Raw genomic sequence first — 18,633 nt, 5'->3', positions numbered from 1 at the left:
AGTGTCACTTGCTTTCATAATATTCTGTCACGTAGTATGTGATTTAAGCACGCACTATGGGATATATCTTAAGACTTGCATTTATGTTCTAGTCTAAAATTTTATGTTAGCAAACTGGTTTAAGTTTATGCATATACCTTAAGACTAGCAAACTGGCATTTGCAATGCCAAATTATGAAACAACCCACTCTCTCATTTAATTAACTTATTTTTTAGGTTAAGGCTGAGGTGTTGAAAGGCAAAGTTGTTCTTTTGTATTTTATGCCACTATCTGGTCACTGTATCACATACAACAACAAGGACGCATTCTCTGCGGAATTGAAGGACGTCTACAATGATCATTGTGAAGGACAAATTATACCAGTTTCTTCTACAACAGACCCTCAGGAGGAATTCAAAGATTTGTTTTCTTCCATGCCATGGACGGCCATTCCCTTCTCAGATGCAGGATCCAGGAAACATATTGAAAAGCGCCTTTTCAAGCGTGAAAAATATGCTGCACCTGTCATGTTTGTCATTGACTCAGCAGGGATGGTTTTGCAAACTCATGATGTCTGGGAAATTTTACGGGATTTTGGAGCCTTAGGCTTCCCTTTTAGCGACAAAAGAATAATTTTTTTGCAGGCTGAAGATGAAGCAGCCGCTAAGAACCCCTCCTTGAACACGCTATTGGCCGCCCCCCAACGTAGTTATGTCATTTCAAACAAAGGAGATAAGGTATGATGTAACTTTTGGTAGCTTGCATACTTATAATAAAACATAAATTGCTGCCCATATAAGAACAATAGAAAAAATGAGTAAACTTTCCATCATGTTTACAGCTTTTAATAGAACTGTTGTAGATTGTTTAGTAACTAGTTCCTATTCATCTTGTACCAAAGATTTTAGGAAACTCCTGGAAAATCTTCTACTTGCAATATTGTCTGCTAAATATAAAGCTGGATTAGTTGATAGTATCTGAAGCTTGGCAAAAAAATGGATCATTAACTCAATTTTCTGGCGTGGGCGAGGATAGCAAGTTAAAAGATAGTCCTTTGAAACCAAGAAATCTCTATTAGAAGTTTTATTGGAGCCAAGAACCATATATGCTCATGAAATAAGACACACACAGACATAGATTTATGTATATTTATGTTGCAGTATCTCGGAATGTATGTTGCATTTTAACAGAACTAAAGTCACTGAACGAGTTCTAATATATTTTAACTAAGTTTTTGGATGTGGTGTGGAGTTTTTTGTTTTGCTTCCAGTTATGCCCTTTAACTTTGTTTTGTTTATAGTATGCCAAAGTAACTGTCTATTAACTCAATTATTGCTGCGCACTTGTGCTGACAGGTACCTATTGACTCTATGAAAGAAAAGGTTGTAGCCCTTTATTTTTTATTATGTTGATATGCCTGACCATTATTTAACAAGCGAACTTCAGTGTGTATGTGATATGTTGGCAAAGCTGAAGAAAGAATTTGAAGTTGTGGTTATTTTCATTAGAAACTTTCATGTAGATGATTGGGAAAAATCTTGTCTGGAAAATTTAAGAGTATGCCTTGGTTGGCACTTCCATTTAGAGATGAGAGTTGTAAGAAATTAAAGCGGATTTTCATGGTATCATATAATGGTCCAACCGTTTCTCATCAAGTTGTGATCGTCGGGCCTCACGCAGAATTTGTGGAACCATTTGGCACCAGTTTGCTGTTACACTTTAATATTTCAGCATACCCATTCTCTTGTAAGAAACTTGTTGAGTTGGAGACCGAGAAAGTGAAGGAACTGAAGCTGGATATGATATGTCATCCAAACACTATCTTAAGAAGCATTGATTTGTTCTTGGTGAGTTCTTTAGATCTTTTAAGGTCAATTACAGAAAGTTAGATACTCACTCAAGCATTAAAAGCCCTGCATATTCATTAGATTTTTTTTTGGCTTGTTTTAAGCTTTGTAAGATATCCTTATTTGATTTAAACAAATATCTCCGCAAAGCCCGTGATAGAAGTTGTACATCAATTCCAAATTACCGATTATATTACTTCCTAAAAGCTCCAAAGCTTTTCCGACAATAGCTTTGTTTATTTAACTTTTTTCTACTTGGTAACTTGTTAATTTGATTTCAGCAAATTTCTTCTAAGGAACTTTTTGGGAAGAGAATCATGCTTGTCCTTGAAAAGTTTGATCCTAAAAAGGGTTTTAGAGAGGATCCTGCATTCCCCAAGTTCGCACTGATGCTAAAAGGAAGGTATGCCCAAACATGGGGTACTGATGATGAGTTTGAAGTGATCCGCATCATCATAGACAATACAGAATCTGACCCTGGTGAATATTTTGAGCTTCATAACCTAGAACGTTTTTCTTTATTTGTGAGGGAACATGCAGATATGGGTTGGCTTGTAATGCTTGCAAGCAACTTGAAAATTAATTTAAGCTCCTCCCATTATTGGTATGACAAGTCTCCTAGTGACTTCCAGTCTTGTTTTCAAATCTTTGCCTTGGAGCAAAATGGAAGACTTGTGAGAAAAACAATGTATCCTACCTTTGAGAATATGGAATTCCCCTTCTATGCTGGCAGTTTAGAAGAGGAGACTTCGTCTCAGTTAAGCACAGCATTCCTTAACTACTGACCCTAATCCACGTATGATGGTCGGATCTACTCATAGTTAATTTCCCTGTTTAAGAATTCAATCAATGTTTGTTTTATGATCTTATAACTTGAGGACTGTTAACTTGCAGTACTTGTGTTTTGTTCTGTAATTCATCCTTGAGTTCTTGTTTGTAAGAATTTAAAACCATGACAGTATTGATTCATTTCCGCGTGATTATGAAACAAGGTGATCCCGGGAGTGTGAAGGATACATTTAAAGACAAAATTTAAGAGGTTCAACTACAATCGTTCAATTGCTGTGTTTGCATGTCTTTTACTGTCCAGAATTAATCAAGATTGTATTTGGGGATGGGGAATAATTTAGTGATGAGTGTTTTTATTTTGTCTTTTATTGTCGTATGGTTTGGACTTGAGATCTTCATCATGGTACCGGAATCTAATGCCTTTAGTTGTTACTCGGAAATGTGTTGATATTGCAAAAAGAAATACTGAATAATTATAATAGTATTCAACATATTCTTAATAAAATTAATTTTAAGATATTGTAAAAGTATTCAAAAGAGAAATGGCATACAGAACACAAGGTCAAAGCGGAAACTTCATCATGTCGATGAGCCATTCCAACAAACGTAGAAACTTTAGGATTAGGTTCTCGTAGTAACGTCAAATAGAACGCTGATGGTACTAGACCTTTAAGTTGCCTTGGCCACAGCTGACATGAATTAAAACAAGAAAGGAGAATTATCAGTCCATAAATAATTCTAATAAACTAAAATGCAGTATATAAAGCATAATGACCACTGACCAGTGTCATACTGATTCTCGCAACTCTGAATTTTCGATTCATTCCTCTTGTTTAGTGTGGAATAGGTTTGTGTAGATCCATTTAGAGCATCCAACTGAATAAAAGAGTTAAAAGAATACCAAGGGTGATTTCTTATCACTAGTAACGAATCACACAAGATAATATTATATATATGAAGTACACATATTGAGCTCCTTTAACATAACCTTCAATATAACAAGGAAGCAGGGGGCAAGTTTATTATCACCATTGTGTTAGATAAACTAACTTTGAACTCTCCAGACTGCCTTTTAGAGGTCCGGCAATCAATTTTAGATAAGCAGTTCTACATGATTGTGGTCATGTGGTGTGACTAACATGCATTTGTTAATCCGTGATCTCTGATGATGCATTGAAGAAGTCTACAGTAAATCAGATTGTTAGTTAGTTAGATAAGTATTAGAGTTTTGTTTAAATGTTAACTTAGTTAACTGGATAACCTTTAACTTATCTTTTTAAAACAAACTTTATTTTGGATAAACCTAACATATTTCAAATATTCAATCTTTATCAGGTTTATCTCTTTCAAGAAACAAACTAACGGATTACTTGTTTTAAACATTCAAATATTTCAAACATAATCTTATCTTTTATTATCTTTAAAAGAGTTTGAAATACATTATATCCGTTACATGTTTTCTATATAAACCGACTTGATATTTTTCAGAAACACACAACTCTCTGCACTTTCCATCTTATATCTTTCTGAGAAAAACATCCTCTTAATTATATTCATTAATTATCCAGTTAATTAAGAGTTTATAGTCGAGTTGTAATCTTACACATTATTATCTTTGTATTTGAAAGAAAGGTGTATTGTATCACTTGTCCCGGGTTGTGGGAATATTGATTACAAGATCAAGGCCAAGTAGTTGTGTGCTAGGGAAAGGGTTCTTTCATTCAGGGCCAAGATTGTAATCAAGGAAAGTTTGTAAGTACGTTATTTAAGTGGATATAATACATTCTCTATGCTAGTTGGCATGGGGACTTGGATGTAGGCCATAGACTAGGTATAAGGGTCGAACCAAGTGAAAAGATTTGGTGTTCTTGCATTAACATATTTCCAGCATTGCATGTTTATATTTCTCCAATTTACATTCTGCTGAATATATAGTGTCTGTCTCATTTAGATACAGTTTGTCTCATTTGCTAAGACAAAAGAGACTGTCTCATTCGTGAACAGTTGCACTTTAACTAATTCGATTGAGCCTACGAATTTCATTTGGTATCAGAGCAGGTGTATTTAATTCTCTTTTTAGTGTTTATTTTGCTAGCGATCCATGGCTCAACCAGATAGGTATTCAAACAATTATCCGCCATTGCTTCATGGTGCTGAAAACTACAATGACTGGAAGTTTCGGATGAAAATCTTTCTTCAGCGTGATGCTTTCGAATGGGATGCTGTAGAAAATGGTTTTACCATTCCAATGAAAGAAGGGGAGCCAAAATCTCTCAAGGATCTTTCTCCTGAAGAAGTGAATGCAATGAACTCCAATGCTAAAGCTATGAATTCTCTTCTCAATGGCATGGTAGCTATAGAATTAAGAAAAGTATCAGCATGTACTACTGCCAAGCAGATCTGGGATACGATCAAAGTCAGCCACGAAGGCACGTCTAAGGTACGTGAAGTAAAATTAAGTATGCTAATGAGTGACTATGAAGGTTTCAGGTTGGAAAGAGATGAAAGCGTTCGAGATGCTCAAGGGAGGTTTCTGACATTAATGAACTCTATCTCACTTCTGGAAAGGATCATTCATCAATCTGAGATCAATAGGAAAATCCTCAGAGCAATGCCAATGAAATTTGCTCCAAAGGTTACCATTCTGCAGGATTCGACACTACTTTCGACTATGGATACTCTAACACTGTTCAGTGAATTGGAAGAATTCGAGAACCAACTACGTAGATATGATGAAGAAGATGAAGCCCCCAGGAAAAAGACTCTGGCTCTTAATGCAGATGCAGGTGATTCTTCTGAAGATTCTGATGAGGAGATTGCACTTCTCACTAAGAAGTTCCACAAATTTTTAGCCAAAAAGAATGCATCTAAACGACCCATGAAGTCTTCATTTCCAAAGAAAGAATTCAGACCTAGTTCAAGTAAGGAAGGAAAAAATAATCAAAACAAGGATGCATGCTTTGAGTGTGGAAAGAAAGGTCACTTCAAGAAAGATTGCTACAAGCTCAAAGCCAAAAAGAAAGCTTTACTCACATGGAGTGATGATGATTCTAAAGTGGAAATTGACTCAGGCGATGAATTAGCTCAACTATGCTTTGTTGACTTGAATCTGACTCTAGTGAAAATGATGAGGTACATACTGTTCAAATTTATAAAAATTCATATATATCTCAGGATGTACTAACCTTGCAGGCTCAAAATAGAAAGTTAAGAGAAAAGAATGCTTATCTTAAACAAGCATTGAGTGAGGTTCTCAATGAGGTTGATGATTCCATCAAAGATGAATCCTTAGTAGAAGAAAACAAGCTCCTATCTGAGAAGGTCTCTAAGCTGAAAGAAGAAGTCAACTACCTCAAGAATGAGATCGAGATGAAAGATGCATGTCTTGATGCATTAAAGAAGGAAACTTTTTCTGCCGAATCAAATGCATCTTCTGATTCTATAGTTCCTGAACTCGAGCAAAAGGTTGCCCAGCTGGAAACTGATCTAGCCAAATGTTTTCATGGAGAAGGAACCTTGAATGCTTTACTTGCCCAACAGAAATCTTCTCTTGACAAAGAAGGTTTGGGGTATGGATCAGCCAACAAGAAGAAAGTTTTTCAAAGTGGCTACAAAAGAACTCCTATGAAATACAAGATGCCTTATGAAAACTGTCAATACTGTGGCAAATCTGGTCACACTAATTCTGCATCTCGGTTATGTGGTATTAAGGGCCACGATACTAACTCAGCAACTAGATCTAAATCTGTGCATAAATCTGTTAATATTGTTCAAATGTGGATTAAGAAATCTGACAGGCATTTGTATAAGATTTATGATACTAACATTCAAGGACCCAAAGTCACGTGGGTACCTAAGAGATAAAAGATCTTTTGCAGGTATGCTTTAAAGTCCATGTTCCTCGAAATAAGTGGATTATTGATAGTGGTTGCTCTCGTTACATGACTGGAGATAAATCAAAGTTTCTCTCATTAATCGCTAAAGAGGGAGGCTTAGTTACTCTTGGAGATTTCACTACCGTACGTATTGTAAGTAAAGGTACCATAGGTAACGACAAGTTTGCTATTAATAATGTTCGTCTAGTTGATGGTCTAAAGTATAATCTTATTAGTGTAAGTCAGTTAACTGATGCTGGTCATAGTGTTAAGTTTGATAAAGATGTTTGTTATATTGATAATAAAGCTAACGAGTTTGCTTTAGTAGCCAAAAGAAAAGGAAACATCTATGTGTTAGATTTTGATGAGCAGCAAGAAGAAATCTGTCTAGCTACCGTTCAAAAACAACAGAATCTGTGGCATAGGCGTCTTGGTCATGTTCATATGGATCTACTTCGAAAGATATCTTCACATGAGTTAGTTCGAGGTTTACCAAAGCTGAAATACAAGAAGTCAGAACCATGTTCAGCTTGCCAGCTTGGAAAACAGGTGAAAACTTCCTTTACGGCTAAGAATAAAGTATCAACTTCTGTTCCTTTGCAGTTGTTACATCTAGATCTTTTTGGTCCAGAAAGATATGTAAGTTTGGGAGGTAAGAATTATGCTTTCGTTATAGTAGATGATTACTCTCGTTTTACTTGGGTGTTATTCTTGCGTACTAAAGATGAAGCTTTTAGTGAATTCAAAGATCTTATTACTAACCTTGAGACTAAGTATTCTTTAAAGCTCAAGACTATTCGTAGTGATCATGGAGGAGAATTCGAGAAAGATTTCGTAACTTTCTGCAAATCTAGAGGCATTACTCATGAATTCTCTGCCCCACGTACACCTCAACAAAACGGAGTTGTTGAACGCAAAAACAGAACTCTACAGGAAACTGCTCGTACTCTTCTTCATAAAAGTAATCTGCCACGTAAATTCTGGGCAGAAGCGGTAAACACTTCCTGTTATGTGTTAAATAGAGTGCTTATTCGTCCTATTTTGCTTAAAACTCCTTATAAATTGCTTAAGAATAAAACGCCTAACATCAGTTATTTTCGAGTATTTGGTTCAAAATGTTTTATCTTAGATACACAGAACACTCGAGGAAAATTTGATGCTAAGTCTACGGAAGGAATTTTCTTGGGATATTCCACTACAAGCAAGGCTTATAGAGTTTATAATTCTATCATGCTCAAAGTTGAAGAATCTATCAACATTGCATTTAATGAATCTGCCTTGAAGATATCTCAAATTGAAGAAGATGTTGCGGATCTATCGTCTCATTCCCAAATGAGACAGTCTCATTCTGAAAAGAGTCAGTCTCATTTTGACAAATCAAGCAGTCAAGACTCTCCAGTTCCATCTCAGTCTTCTGATAATTCTTCGGGATCTACTCAAGCTTCAGATGAATCTTCTGGCTCTCCAAAGACTCCCGATAGTGTTTCAAATATGAATTCTGTTACTCCTCCGGATAAATCTTCACAAGCGAAAATGAGGCAGTCTCTTTTGAATGAGACAACTCCTATTCATTTCCAGGCAGACAATTCTAATGAGGAAGAGATGAGTAATATTCAACTTCCTAAATCTTCTAGGACTGTGAAGAATCATCCACCAGATAATCTTCTTACTGATTTAGATCAAGGGATTTCTACGCGAAGCAGGCTTCATAACTTATGTGCATTCTGTGCCTTTGTTGCTGAATTTGAACCGAAAAATGCTCAAGAAGCTGTTGCAAATGAATGTTGGTCGGTTGCCATGCAAGAAGAATTGAACCAGTTCGAACGTTGTCAAGTCTGGGAACTTGTCTCTCCTCCTTCTAATGCAAAAGTCATCGGTACTCGTTGGGTTTTCAAGAACAAGAAGGATGAAGATGGTAACATTATTCGGAATAAAGCTCGTCTGGTGGCTCAGGGATACAACCAACAGGAAGGAATTGATTTCGACGAGACATATGCCCCTGTAGCTGATCTCGAAGCTATTCGGATTCTAATGGCATTTGCAGCTCACAAAGGATTCAAGCTTTACCAAATGGACGTTAAAAGTGCATTTTTTAAATGGTCATCTTAAGGAAGAAGTTTATTTGAAGCAGCCTCCAGGTTTTATTTATGAAAAATATCCACACTATGTCTACAAGCTCAAAAAGTCTGTTTATAGATTGAGACAGTCCCCTCGATGTTGGTATGAGCGTCTCAGTCAATTTTTTCTAAAGAATGGTTTCACTCGTGGTACACTCGATCCAACTTTTTTTATTTATCATAAACGCCATCATTTTCTATTAGTACAGGTTTATGTAGATGATATTGTGTTTGGATCAACTGATGAATCTTTGTGTAAGTGGTTTTCTAACTGCATGCATCAAGAATTTGATATGAGCTTAATGGGTGAATTGTAATATTTTCTAGGCTTGCAAATTAACCAATCTGCTGCAGGCATTTTCATACATCAAAGTAAGTATGTGAATGATTTGCTTAAGAGATTTGCATTAGAAAATATCTCTGCTAAAGCTACTCCGATGAGTACAACTGTCAAGCTCACTAAAGATGAACAAGGTACACCTGTAGATATTACTAAATATCGAGGTATGATCGGCTCGTTATTATATTTAACTGCTTCTCGTCCTGATATTATGTATAGTGTTTGTCTTTGTGCTCGTTTTCAATCTCAACCGAAAGAATCTCATCTGAATGCAGTTAAACGGATTTTTAAGTATCTTAAGGGAACTAGAGATCTTGGAATATTTTATCCTAGTTCTACTTCTTTTAACTTAATTGGTTTTTCAGATGCTGACTATGCAGGTTCACAGGTTGATAGAAAAAGTACAAGTGGTGCGTGTGAATATTTAGGTGATTGTTTGGTTGCATGGCACAGTAAAAAGCAAACATCTGTAGCGCTTTCTACTGCTGAAGGAGAATACATTGCAGCTGGTAGTTGATGTGCTCAAATTTTGTGGATGCAACAAACATTGCAGGATTTTGGTATTTCTTATACAAATATTCCAATTTATTGTGATAATACCTCTGCTATTAATATTTCTAAAAACCCTGTTATGCATTCTCGTACTAAGCATATTGATGTTCGTCACCATTTTCTGCGAGATAATGTCTCAAAAGGTAATATTGAGTTAATTTATATCTCAACTGATAAGCAAAGAGCAGATATTTTCACCAAACCTTTAGGCGAAGATCGTTTTTGTCTTATGAGACGTGAACTTGGTATGTGCACTATCTCTCATTAATTCATTTTTACATCCCTGCATGTATACTATTTAGCTTATTTGTGTCAATTATTTGCATAATTCATCTTTGTGACTGAAATTGTATAATCGAGTGTTTAATTATTTGATTAATTTAACCATGATTTATCTATGGAATTTATTGATGAATTTTTGTGAATTAATTGCCGTGTTTGGTTTAATTAGTTTGCGTGTTTCAGTCTTAATTATATATTTTATATGTAATTATTTGATGGGACTCTTGAACTTTGGAACTAAACCGAGTTGCATGTATTTTCCTTCAAGTCTTTCACTTTGATTTGACTACTCCATCTGTTTCTTCTCAATCTCTGTGCGTCTCCTCGTTTTTCGAGATACACTCCACTTTTCTACTTCTGTCTCACTTCTAACTCTTCATATTCTTCTCTTGTTCTATTTAATCTCAACTTCTTTTTCTTTTCCTCTTTCCAAACGTTTCTCTTCTTCGTCAACAATGTCGACCCCTCATACTCGATCCAAATCTAAACCCGATAAAACCCCTAACCCATCATCTTCTTCTCTTAAACGCCAAAGAACTAATCCCGATACCTCTACTCCAATGTCACCCGAAAAATCTTCTCAGCCTAAAATCATGTCAAAAACCATTCTTAAAGAACGTATTTGTGATCTTGCTCTGCTTCAGCGAGTGGGTGTTGTTGATTTATTCTCCGCTCTCGGTTGTGAACCTCTTTTATCCCCACTAGATGTTATTTACCCATCTTTAGTCCGGGAATTTTATTCTAATCTCTCAATGATGAAGGAGGATATGGTTTATTCTGAGGTTCAAGGTGTTCCGATTGTGTTCAATGCTAATCTGTTGTCTCGAGTTTGTGGTATCTCGTGCTCCGGTGTCTGTCCGTATACCACGCATGCAGCTTTCATGGAGTTTCCAGGATTACAGTATGAAGAACAACTGAAAGTGATTCTTGGTGAGAACTTTATCGGTACCTCTCTTAATCCCATGGTACATGATCTTACTCCACTTGTTTTATTGCTTTTTAAATTGTTTCATACAAATCTTTTGCCTCGAAAGAGTGGTCGTGACCGTGTAACTTATCAAGATGTTGTTTTACTTTCGGTTTTCATGACTAAAACTCCTTGTGATATTGCTTCGTTGATTATCAAATACATGAGTCATTGTGCGTCTCATGAGTCTATGAACTTGTCCTTTCCTGCTTTGTTGACAAAGATCTTTAGACATTTTTCTATTATTTCTGATGATGATAACACTGAGCCAGTGTCCACTATGTTTGATCTGTCTGTCTTGTCTTCTAATAATATTGAGATTATTGAGTCTGGTGTTCTTATTTTTGGTGAGGGTCATAAGTCATTTGGTTCATTTCCTGAGTCTCCTCACTATATGTCTGATCCTGATCAAGAGGACTCTGTATTGAAATCGTTGTTGTCAAAAGTTTCTGAAAACAACAATCTCTTGGAGTCTCTAAAAACTCAGTTTGCTTCTATCGAGTCTTTGGCATCCCTGACTTCACAAGTCAGTATGATGCGTGCCTCCTATGAGATGTTTAATAAGTCTGTTACTCTTCTCTTGAATCAATAAATGCTAAGTTGGAGATTTTACATGTCCATGATAAGAAGGTGAGTAGGGCTATAGATTTTGAGTTTGGTGCGCTTCATGAGGGAATGGTTACCACTGCCAAGGCTTGGGAGGAAGAATTTGTCAAGCTTTTCTATCAACTTGGTACAGAAACCAAGTACATATCTCAGCAGGTTTCTACTCGAAGTATGACATGGCACCAGAAAAAGGACTGGCTTGGTGATATGACTCTGGCCGAGATTACCTCTCCTTTGCCCCCTGCCTGCAGTTCCTCCACCTGAAGCTTTTGGGATGACTCGTGCTGAATATCGCTCATATATCTTAGAATGGCTTCGCAATAGAGATGGGAAAGCTCCTGATGAAGGCAAGTTGGACAAGCTTTTCTCTGAGTATGGTGCTCCTCCAGTTTACCACAACAAGGGAAAGAGAAAGACTCGAGATTCTGCTCATGTCGACGTTGATGATTCTGACTAGTTTCTTTACCCGCCTTTTATGATGTTGAGGGGGAGAATTTTAATGTTTTAATATGTTTGTTTGTTTAAGACGATTGCTTCTTGGTTTATTTATCTGGATGATTTGATGATTTTATTTGGATAGCACTGGTTTATGTGTTGGATTAATTGTTTAAGGTTTTATAACTTTAAGTACTGTTGGGTGCTTGGTTTTTAATCTTATTTGTTGTCTCATTTGTTTACTTGTCTCATTTGATAAGTCATATGTTTCATTTGCATATTCTCATGATTATCAACTGATTGTTGCATATATATACTGTTATTATCTAACATATTGCAACAGGAGATTAAAGTGTTTTTGATAGGGGGAGCATAGCACTTCTTTACCCTTGGCATCATCATAAAAGGGGGAGAATGTTAATCCGTGATTTCTGATGATGCATTGAAGAAGTCTACAGCAAATCAGATTGTTAGTTAGTTAGATAAGTATTAGAGTTTTGTTAACTTAGTTAACTGGATAACCTTTGACTTATCTTTTCAAAACAAACTCTATTTTGGATAAACCTAACCTATTTCAAATATTCAATCTTTATCTGGTTTATCTCTTTCAAGAAACAAACTAACGGATTACTTGTTTTAAACATTCAAATATTTCAAACCTAATCTTATCTTTTATTATCTTTAAAAGAGTTTGAATTACATTATATCCGTTACATATTTTCTATATAAACCGACTTGATGTTTTTCAGAAACACACAACTCTCTGCACTTTCCATCTTATATCTTTCTGAGAAAAACATCATCTTAATTATATTCATTGATTATCCAGTTAATTAAGAGTTTATAGTCGAGTTGTAATCTTACACATTATTATCTTTGTATTAGAAAGAAAGGTGTATTGTATCACTTGTCCCGGGTTGTGGGAATATTGATTACAAGATCAAGGCCAAGAGTTGTGTGCTAAGTAGCTGTGTGCTAGGGAAAGGGTTCTTTCATTCAGGGCCAAGATTGTAATCAAGAAAAGTTTGTAAGTACTTTGTTTAAGTGGATATAATACATTCTCTATGCTAGTTGGCATGGGGACTTGGATGTAGGCCATAGACTAGGTATAGGGGCCGAACCAAGTGAAAAGATTTGGTGTTCTTGCATTAACATATTTCCAGCATTGCATGTTTATATTTCTGCAATTTACATTCTGCTAAATATATAGTGTCTGTCTCATTTAGATACAGTTTGTCTCATTTGCTAAGACAAAAGAGACTGTCTCATTCGTGAACAGTTACACTTTAACTAATTCGATTGAGCCTACAAATTTCAGCATTCACTACACAAGAAATTAGCTAAAGTAATAGCAAAAGCATAACAAAAAGATGTCTGAAACTGAAGCCTATCTGCTCCTGAAGTTTACTGTTAGAACAAGGCACACGGGTAGCCTGAAGATTCTGCTCATATATGCTGCAAGACAAGCACAAAAAAAGAAGATGACGCAATGAAGAAAAAGGTTAAACTAAATAAACCGATAAGCTACCATAGTTCAAATTTGCAAGCCAAAGTAATGCCAAACAAAAGAAGTGTGTGTTTTGGTAAAAGCAATAAATAAGAAGTCACAGTAATACCTTCTACGCCATTGCAGAATCCTGTCTTTAATTATGTCAAGGGGCATTGTCCTTGGATTTCCAAATGATCTAACTCTCGGCAACAGCCTTGTTCTCGAATTACCAATATCTGAGTCTTCCCTTGAGCTTACAACTCTACCCAAAATTATAAACAAACGGGTAATTCACAATTCATATTAGACCGTTAGCAAATCTTATAAACAACCAGCTGCCTCTCATCTCTCTATACAAACAAAAAAACAATACATTAATCCCCAAGTAGCCGATCCACTCAATCAAAAACTAAATAAATTTTCCATCATTACTTAGGTATACAAAACGAAGATTTAGTCACCATTAGTCTCACGTTTTTATCCCATACAGTTCAACTAAGTTTAAACATCTACATACACGAAATAACAAACTTAAGCGAAAATTCAGCACAACTATTTCCGGAAACTATATCAGGCACTCAGCGAAAAAATGACAAAAATAGTCTATTTTTTAAAAAAATTAACAAAAATAGTCATTCTGAAAAAAGTGGTCAATTTTAGCCGATGCAATACTCCACTGTCAGTGGGTATCCCAGTTAGTTGGGTATCCCAATTTGTATAAGATACTCCACTGGTAGTTGGGTTTTCATATATGGGATACTCCACTGGCAGTTGAGTATCTCATATAAAGTGAATACTTCACTCACAGTATCCTATCGGCTAAAGTTGACCAACTTTTTAGAAATCGGTCATTTTTGTTAATTTTATATAAAAATAAGCTAAATTTGTCATTCACCCCAAATTAGCACTATATACGAATCAAATTTAATACTATAAATAACATTTTTACTATTTCTGCAAATATGCAATGTAATTCTACCTTCTAGCAATTAATCCTTTACTACGAACACATACGAAAATCTCCACCGTCAATCCTTTTAACCACATCAACTAAAGGCGGTAACTTTCGATTACAGAAGCTTCGAGAAGAGAAGCTAAACCTAAAAAACCATGAATCGAATTGCGAGTTACAAAGAGGACACTTTCGTTTCACTTTGTTCCACTTATCGATACAATACGCCTGCATACACGCCGTTACTACGGCCGTTGTTAAATAATCGATGTGGTTTAAGCATATGTCATGATTTTGACACTATTTTTTTATTTTTTGGTTGAAGATAAGCTAAGAACATAGGAAAGAAAAAGCAAGAAATATAACAGACAAATAAACATTCATTTCATTTCAGTCATAAACACTAAGATGGAGATCGAATACTTTAACAACCCAACTAATAAAATTTCTCAAGATAATACTTATTTAAATCCAAACTCCATTAAAATCCCATAAAACTTTCAATTCTTGAAATAAAATACAACTAAATTACAACCAAACCAACAAACTCTAAAAAAAATCTAGGAAAATACAAAACTCCTCAAAGTCTTGGAACTCGCACTCTTCCCCTTAAACAACCCACCTAAAAGAGAGAATACCTGCCGGAGGAAAACAAGAAAAACAAAGGACCGACAGTGAGCGAAAGGCTCATATACGGATATAAAATAAAGCATAACTGAACAAAGATTAAAAGATGACGAGGCTAAGAACACAACTGAATATCTGAATGAAGCACAATAATAATAGTGAATTAGACAATATAAAAAATGGATACTCAACTCACAAATCAAAGCAACTGACTTTAAACAAATTAATCTTACCACTCACGCATAATATAATCACACTAATATTATAATCGAAAGAATATTGATAAAATGGAATCATACCCTTACACATACTATTACACATATTCTCACACTTACAAAATAATACATAAAATAGCTTACATACGAACATGGGAGATAATCTTATACTTACAGGATGTCCTACATTTTCGGTAATCCAGAAATATGTAGTCATCAAAACTTACAGGGGTTTGCACAGCACAAAGCAAATGCTACCCAATATCTTACAGGGGCTTGCACGACAATAAGCACGTGCTACCCAAAAGGCCAAATCATACACATACTAGCCATGGCTATACGTGTCCCACAACTTCGGCGACACGCCCATACAATTTAAGTACACCGCATAGGAGGTGCCAAGCACGAGATTATCCACTCGCGACGGATGTCTTACAAACTTCCAAGTCATACAAATAACATAAATAACTCAAAATTAATACTCAAAGATCACACACTCAAGGTCTAATGTTGATGGAGGACGGAGTAAGAATCAGATTAACATTTTCAGCTTCTTTCTCAGCTAGTCGCACGACAAGGTCTAATGTTGACATAACCAATAGATTAAAACTCTCACCGTGCTCGTGATCGATATAAAACCATTCACTGGACCGCCATTCCTTCAAGATATCCATCGGCAGATAATTTGGCCTTTGCTGGTTACCAACTCGCGAGGCCTTTGCTGGTTACCAACTTGCGAGCAAGGAAAATTGAACCAGAGATGCGATACTTCTTGCACATTTTTCCACGGTGTAAAGCCTCAAATTTCACTCCCCTCAAGGCCTTTTTGAACTTGCGCGATCAACATCTGACAGTGGCCTGGACGAGACATCCATGTTCAACAGCTGCAAGGAAAATTATATGACAGGAGGCTTAAAGAATGCAGTGGAGTACATGTCAATTTTAAGTGACAATCCCATCTGTGTAGGGCATATACATTGATTAAACAGCTTTCCAACTTTTCACCCAATGGCAGTTTTCGTCCAATATTAGGAGAATAAAATGAGCGCCCTATAAGAGAATACCTAGTAGTAGGCAGTTCCTTCGGAATAATGTCCAACACCTGCAATGCTTGTTGAGGTGCTTTAACCTGACTTTCCTTTGGAAACATTTCCAGATGGTGCAAGTCAGCTCGTCAAGGTAAACTAGTAACAACTTTGGATCCATCACCTTCATTAGTCAGAACAATTTTGAACTCCTTGATGACAAACTGGAGAGTTATAATAACTACCGCATCCCACAAAGTAACTAAACCAACTAGCACCTTCCTGTAATGTAAGAACCTCAATACACTTTAACCAATGTTGATTCATTACATTCTTCTGATCCCAAGACAATAACTTTGATTGCAAATCCTTGTATTATCTCACTTATCCATGTTTGTGGCAACAAACCTGTTAAATATATGATCCTATTGGGGCCTTCCTCTAACACCTTAAGGTTTTAGATGAGCTGGTTAATCAGAGCTTAGGCTGGCGGGAGAACTAAGGTTCGATTCCCAGCCACCCCCAATATTCTCACAATTTATTGTGGACACTAAAGGCAATTAATACCCCAAAGATTGGTGCCGGTGTTCCACTCTTCGACCCATAAATGGGCTTTCGAGTGAGGGGGAGTGTTAAATATATGATCCTATTGGGGCCTTCCTCTAACACCTTAAGGTTTTAGATGAGCTGGTTACTCAACAAAACCACAAGCAAAAACTGTTGGGTAATACACTAATACTACGCAAAACAATGAAACAGTTATATATAATCACAATTAACAAGAATAGGCAAATTAAACCAACTAACGAAACAAAAAATGAAGGCGAACAAAAAGATATAAATCACCAACTGAATTGATAAAGAGAGGATAGAACACTTAGCTCTAAGAAAAGCTTTAATAAATCTGAAAAAACTATGAAGCGCCTAGCTTTCGAGAAGTCTAGACTGTTCTTGAAGAGATTATTACCCCACTTATGATGTGTTGGTTTGCAGCAATATTACTTACATGATACAACAACTCAGAGTACTTTGTCCACAGATACGTAGCGACTCGTACCTCAGTTCACCCAGAAAACCTATGCTAAGATCTGTATTGTTATGGAGGAGAGAAAACGAGAGAAATAACAGCTAGAGTTTCACATGTATGTAATTCACGTATATCTTTATTCCTAATACAACAAAAACGTAACAGAATATAATAAATTAATTAAAATAAATATCCTGACGTAAATTATATTTAATGAAATATTTCCAGAATCAGAAAGTGTAACAGTCAATATCAGGATTTATTAAATCCTGATACAGCCAACCCCATCAGTATTTGCACTCAGCAAATTCTGATCCATTCATCAGGATGTATATGCAGGAAATCCTGATCCAGGCACGTCAGGATTTGTCCATCAACGGATAATGCACCAGGATCAGTACATCAACGGATAATCCACACTGAACTTCAAAGGATAAATCCACATTGTACTTCAATGGATAAATCCATTAATGGATACTGAATCATGTGCATCAACGGATGTTGCTTAACAAATCCTTACTGTTATACAAATTCAATATTCATTATAAAATAATATAATAAGTCAGTAAATATTTTAATTAAATATTAAGTAAAATTCCTCTTTACTTAATCAATGTGGGACATAACCCACATATCCATTTCAAGCTACTAACTTCACCTCAATTTCTATATGGATTATACTAAGAAAATGACTTAGATCCAAACATGAAAGTTTAAGTCCTCATTATAAGGAACAACCTCCAATAATTAGTTTTAGGAAATTAAATCAAGAACATGTCTAAAACATGCCTCAATCTTTCCATTATGATGCCTAGCTGTAATATCCGGGATATATCATGTAATTATTTTTGCTAATAAATAATTATTATATGTATTCAGTATCTATTCTGTGAATTATTTGTTAAGTGTTAAATGTGTTTAGATGTTTAAAAATATTATTAATTGAGTATTTTAATTTTTATATGTCCAAAATAAAATATAGATAATTGTCATATCTTCCTCATTATTTTTATGTTGATTTATTAATTTATAGGAATCATATGGATTTTATAGAATCTTTTTCCAGGTATTTAAAATCTATTTTATAAAAACGGGAACCAACCGACGTCAACCGTTTTTCATTTTTAGAACCCCAAACTCTTCCGAGAACTCCTTCCTAACCTAATTGTAATATTCCGAGCATTTTCCATGTTTCGACTTTTTCGATCCGGCATACGGTTTGTCCTGCGCGGGTCCCGGTGCAACATTTTCGATACAATATTCGTTTCGGTAAATCAATAAAACTCGTATTTTCGATAAACGAGAGCTTTTTATTAAACTATCACAATTATCACCTCGTAATACGTGTAACCAGGCGCTGAGACCAAGACCGCAGTACAAATTGTACTGATTTGGATAATTATCCCGAAAACCGATACCGTTTGGATCATTTTTTTATAAATAAACGTACCGGTTTATATCCGGAATGATCCAACGGGATACTAATTTTCCGTAAATATAAATAGCCT

At 35.6% G+C, this 18,633-nt stretch overlaps 1 protein-coding gene across 1 annotated transcript; it reads left to right on the top strand.

Moving 5' to 3' along the window:
* Positions 1-222: 222 nt before the first annotated feature.
* On the top strand, positions 223-2,797 carry LOC141661736 (putative nucleoredoxin 2). Its single transcript, XM_074468734.1, has 3 exons — positions 223-717; positions 1,336-1,827; positions 2,109-2,797. Exons 2-3 carry the CDS (start codon positions 1,540-1,542, stop codon positions 2,610-2,612), a joined length of 792 nt encoding a protein of 263 aa, XP_074324835.1. The 5' UTR covers positions 223-717; positions 1,336-1,539; the 3' UTR covers positions 2,613-2,797.
* Positions 2,798-18,633: the final 15,836 nt, after the last annotated feature.

Source organism: Apium graveolens, chromosome 5 (assembly GCF_009905375.1).
Source record: "Apium graveolens cultivar Ventura chromosome 5, ASM990537v1, whole genome shotgun sequence".
In the NCBI taxonomy this organism is placed as follows: Eukaryota; Viridiplantae; Streptophyta; class Magnoliopsida; order Apiales; family Apiaceae; genus Apium; species Apium graveolens.
Note: the sequence above shows the minus strand (reverse complement) of the source record. Positions and strands in the feature narration are given on the sequence as shown.

Bases quoted from the DNA above. Each gene is read 5' to 3' on its own strand.
- LOC141661736 (XM_074468734.1), top strand. From the start codon at position 1,540: ATGCCTTGGTTGGCACTTCCATTTAGAGATGAGAGTTGTAAGAAATTA. The intron at 1,828-2,108 runs GTGAGTTCTTTA...ATTTGATTTCAG, and splicing joins GAAGCATTGATTTGTTCTTG to CAAATTTCTTCTAAGGAACT.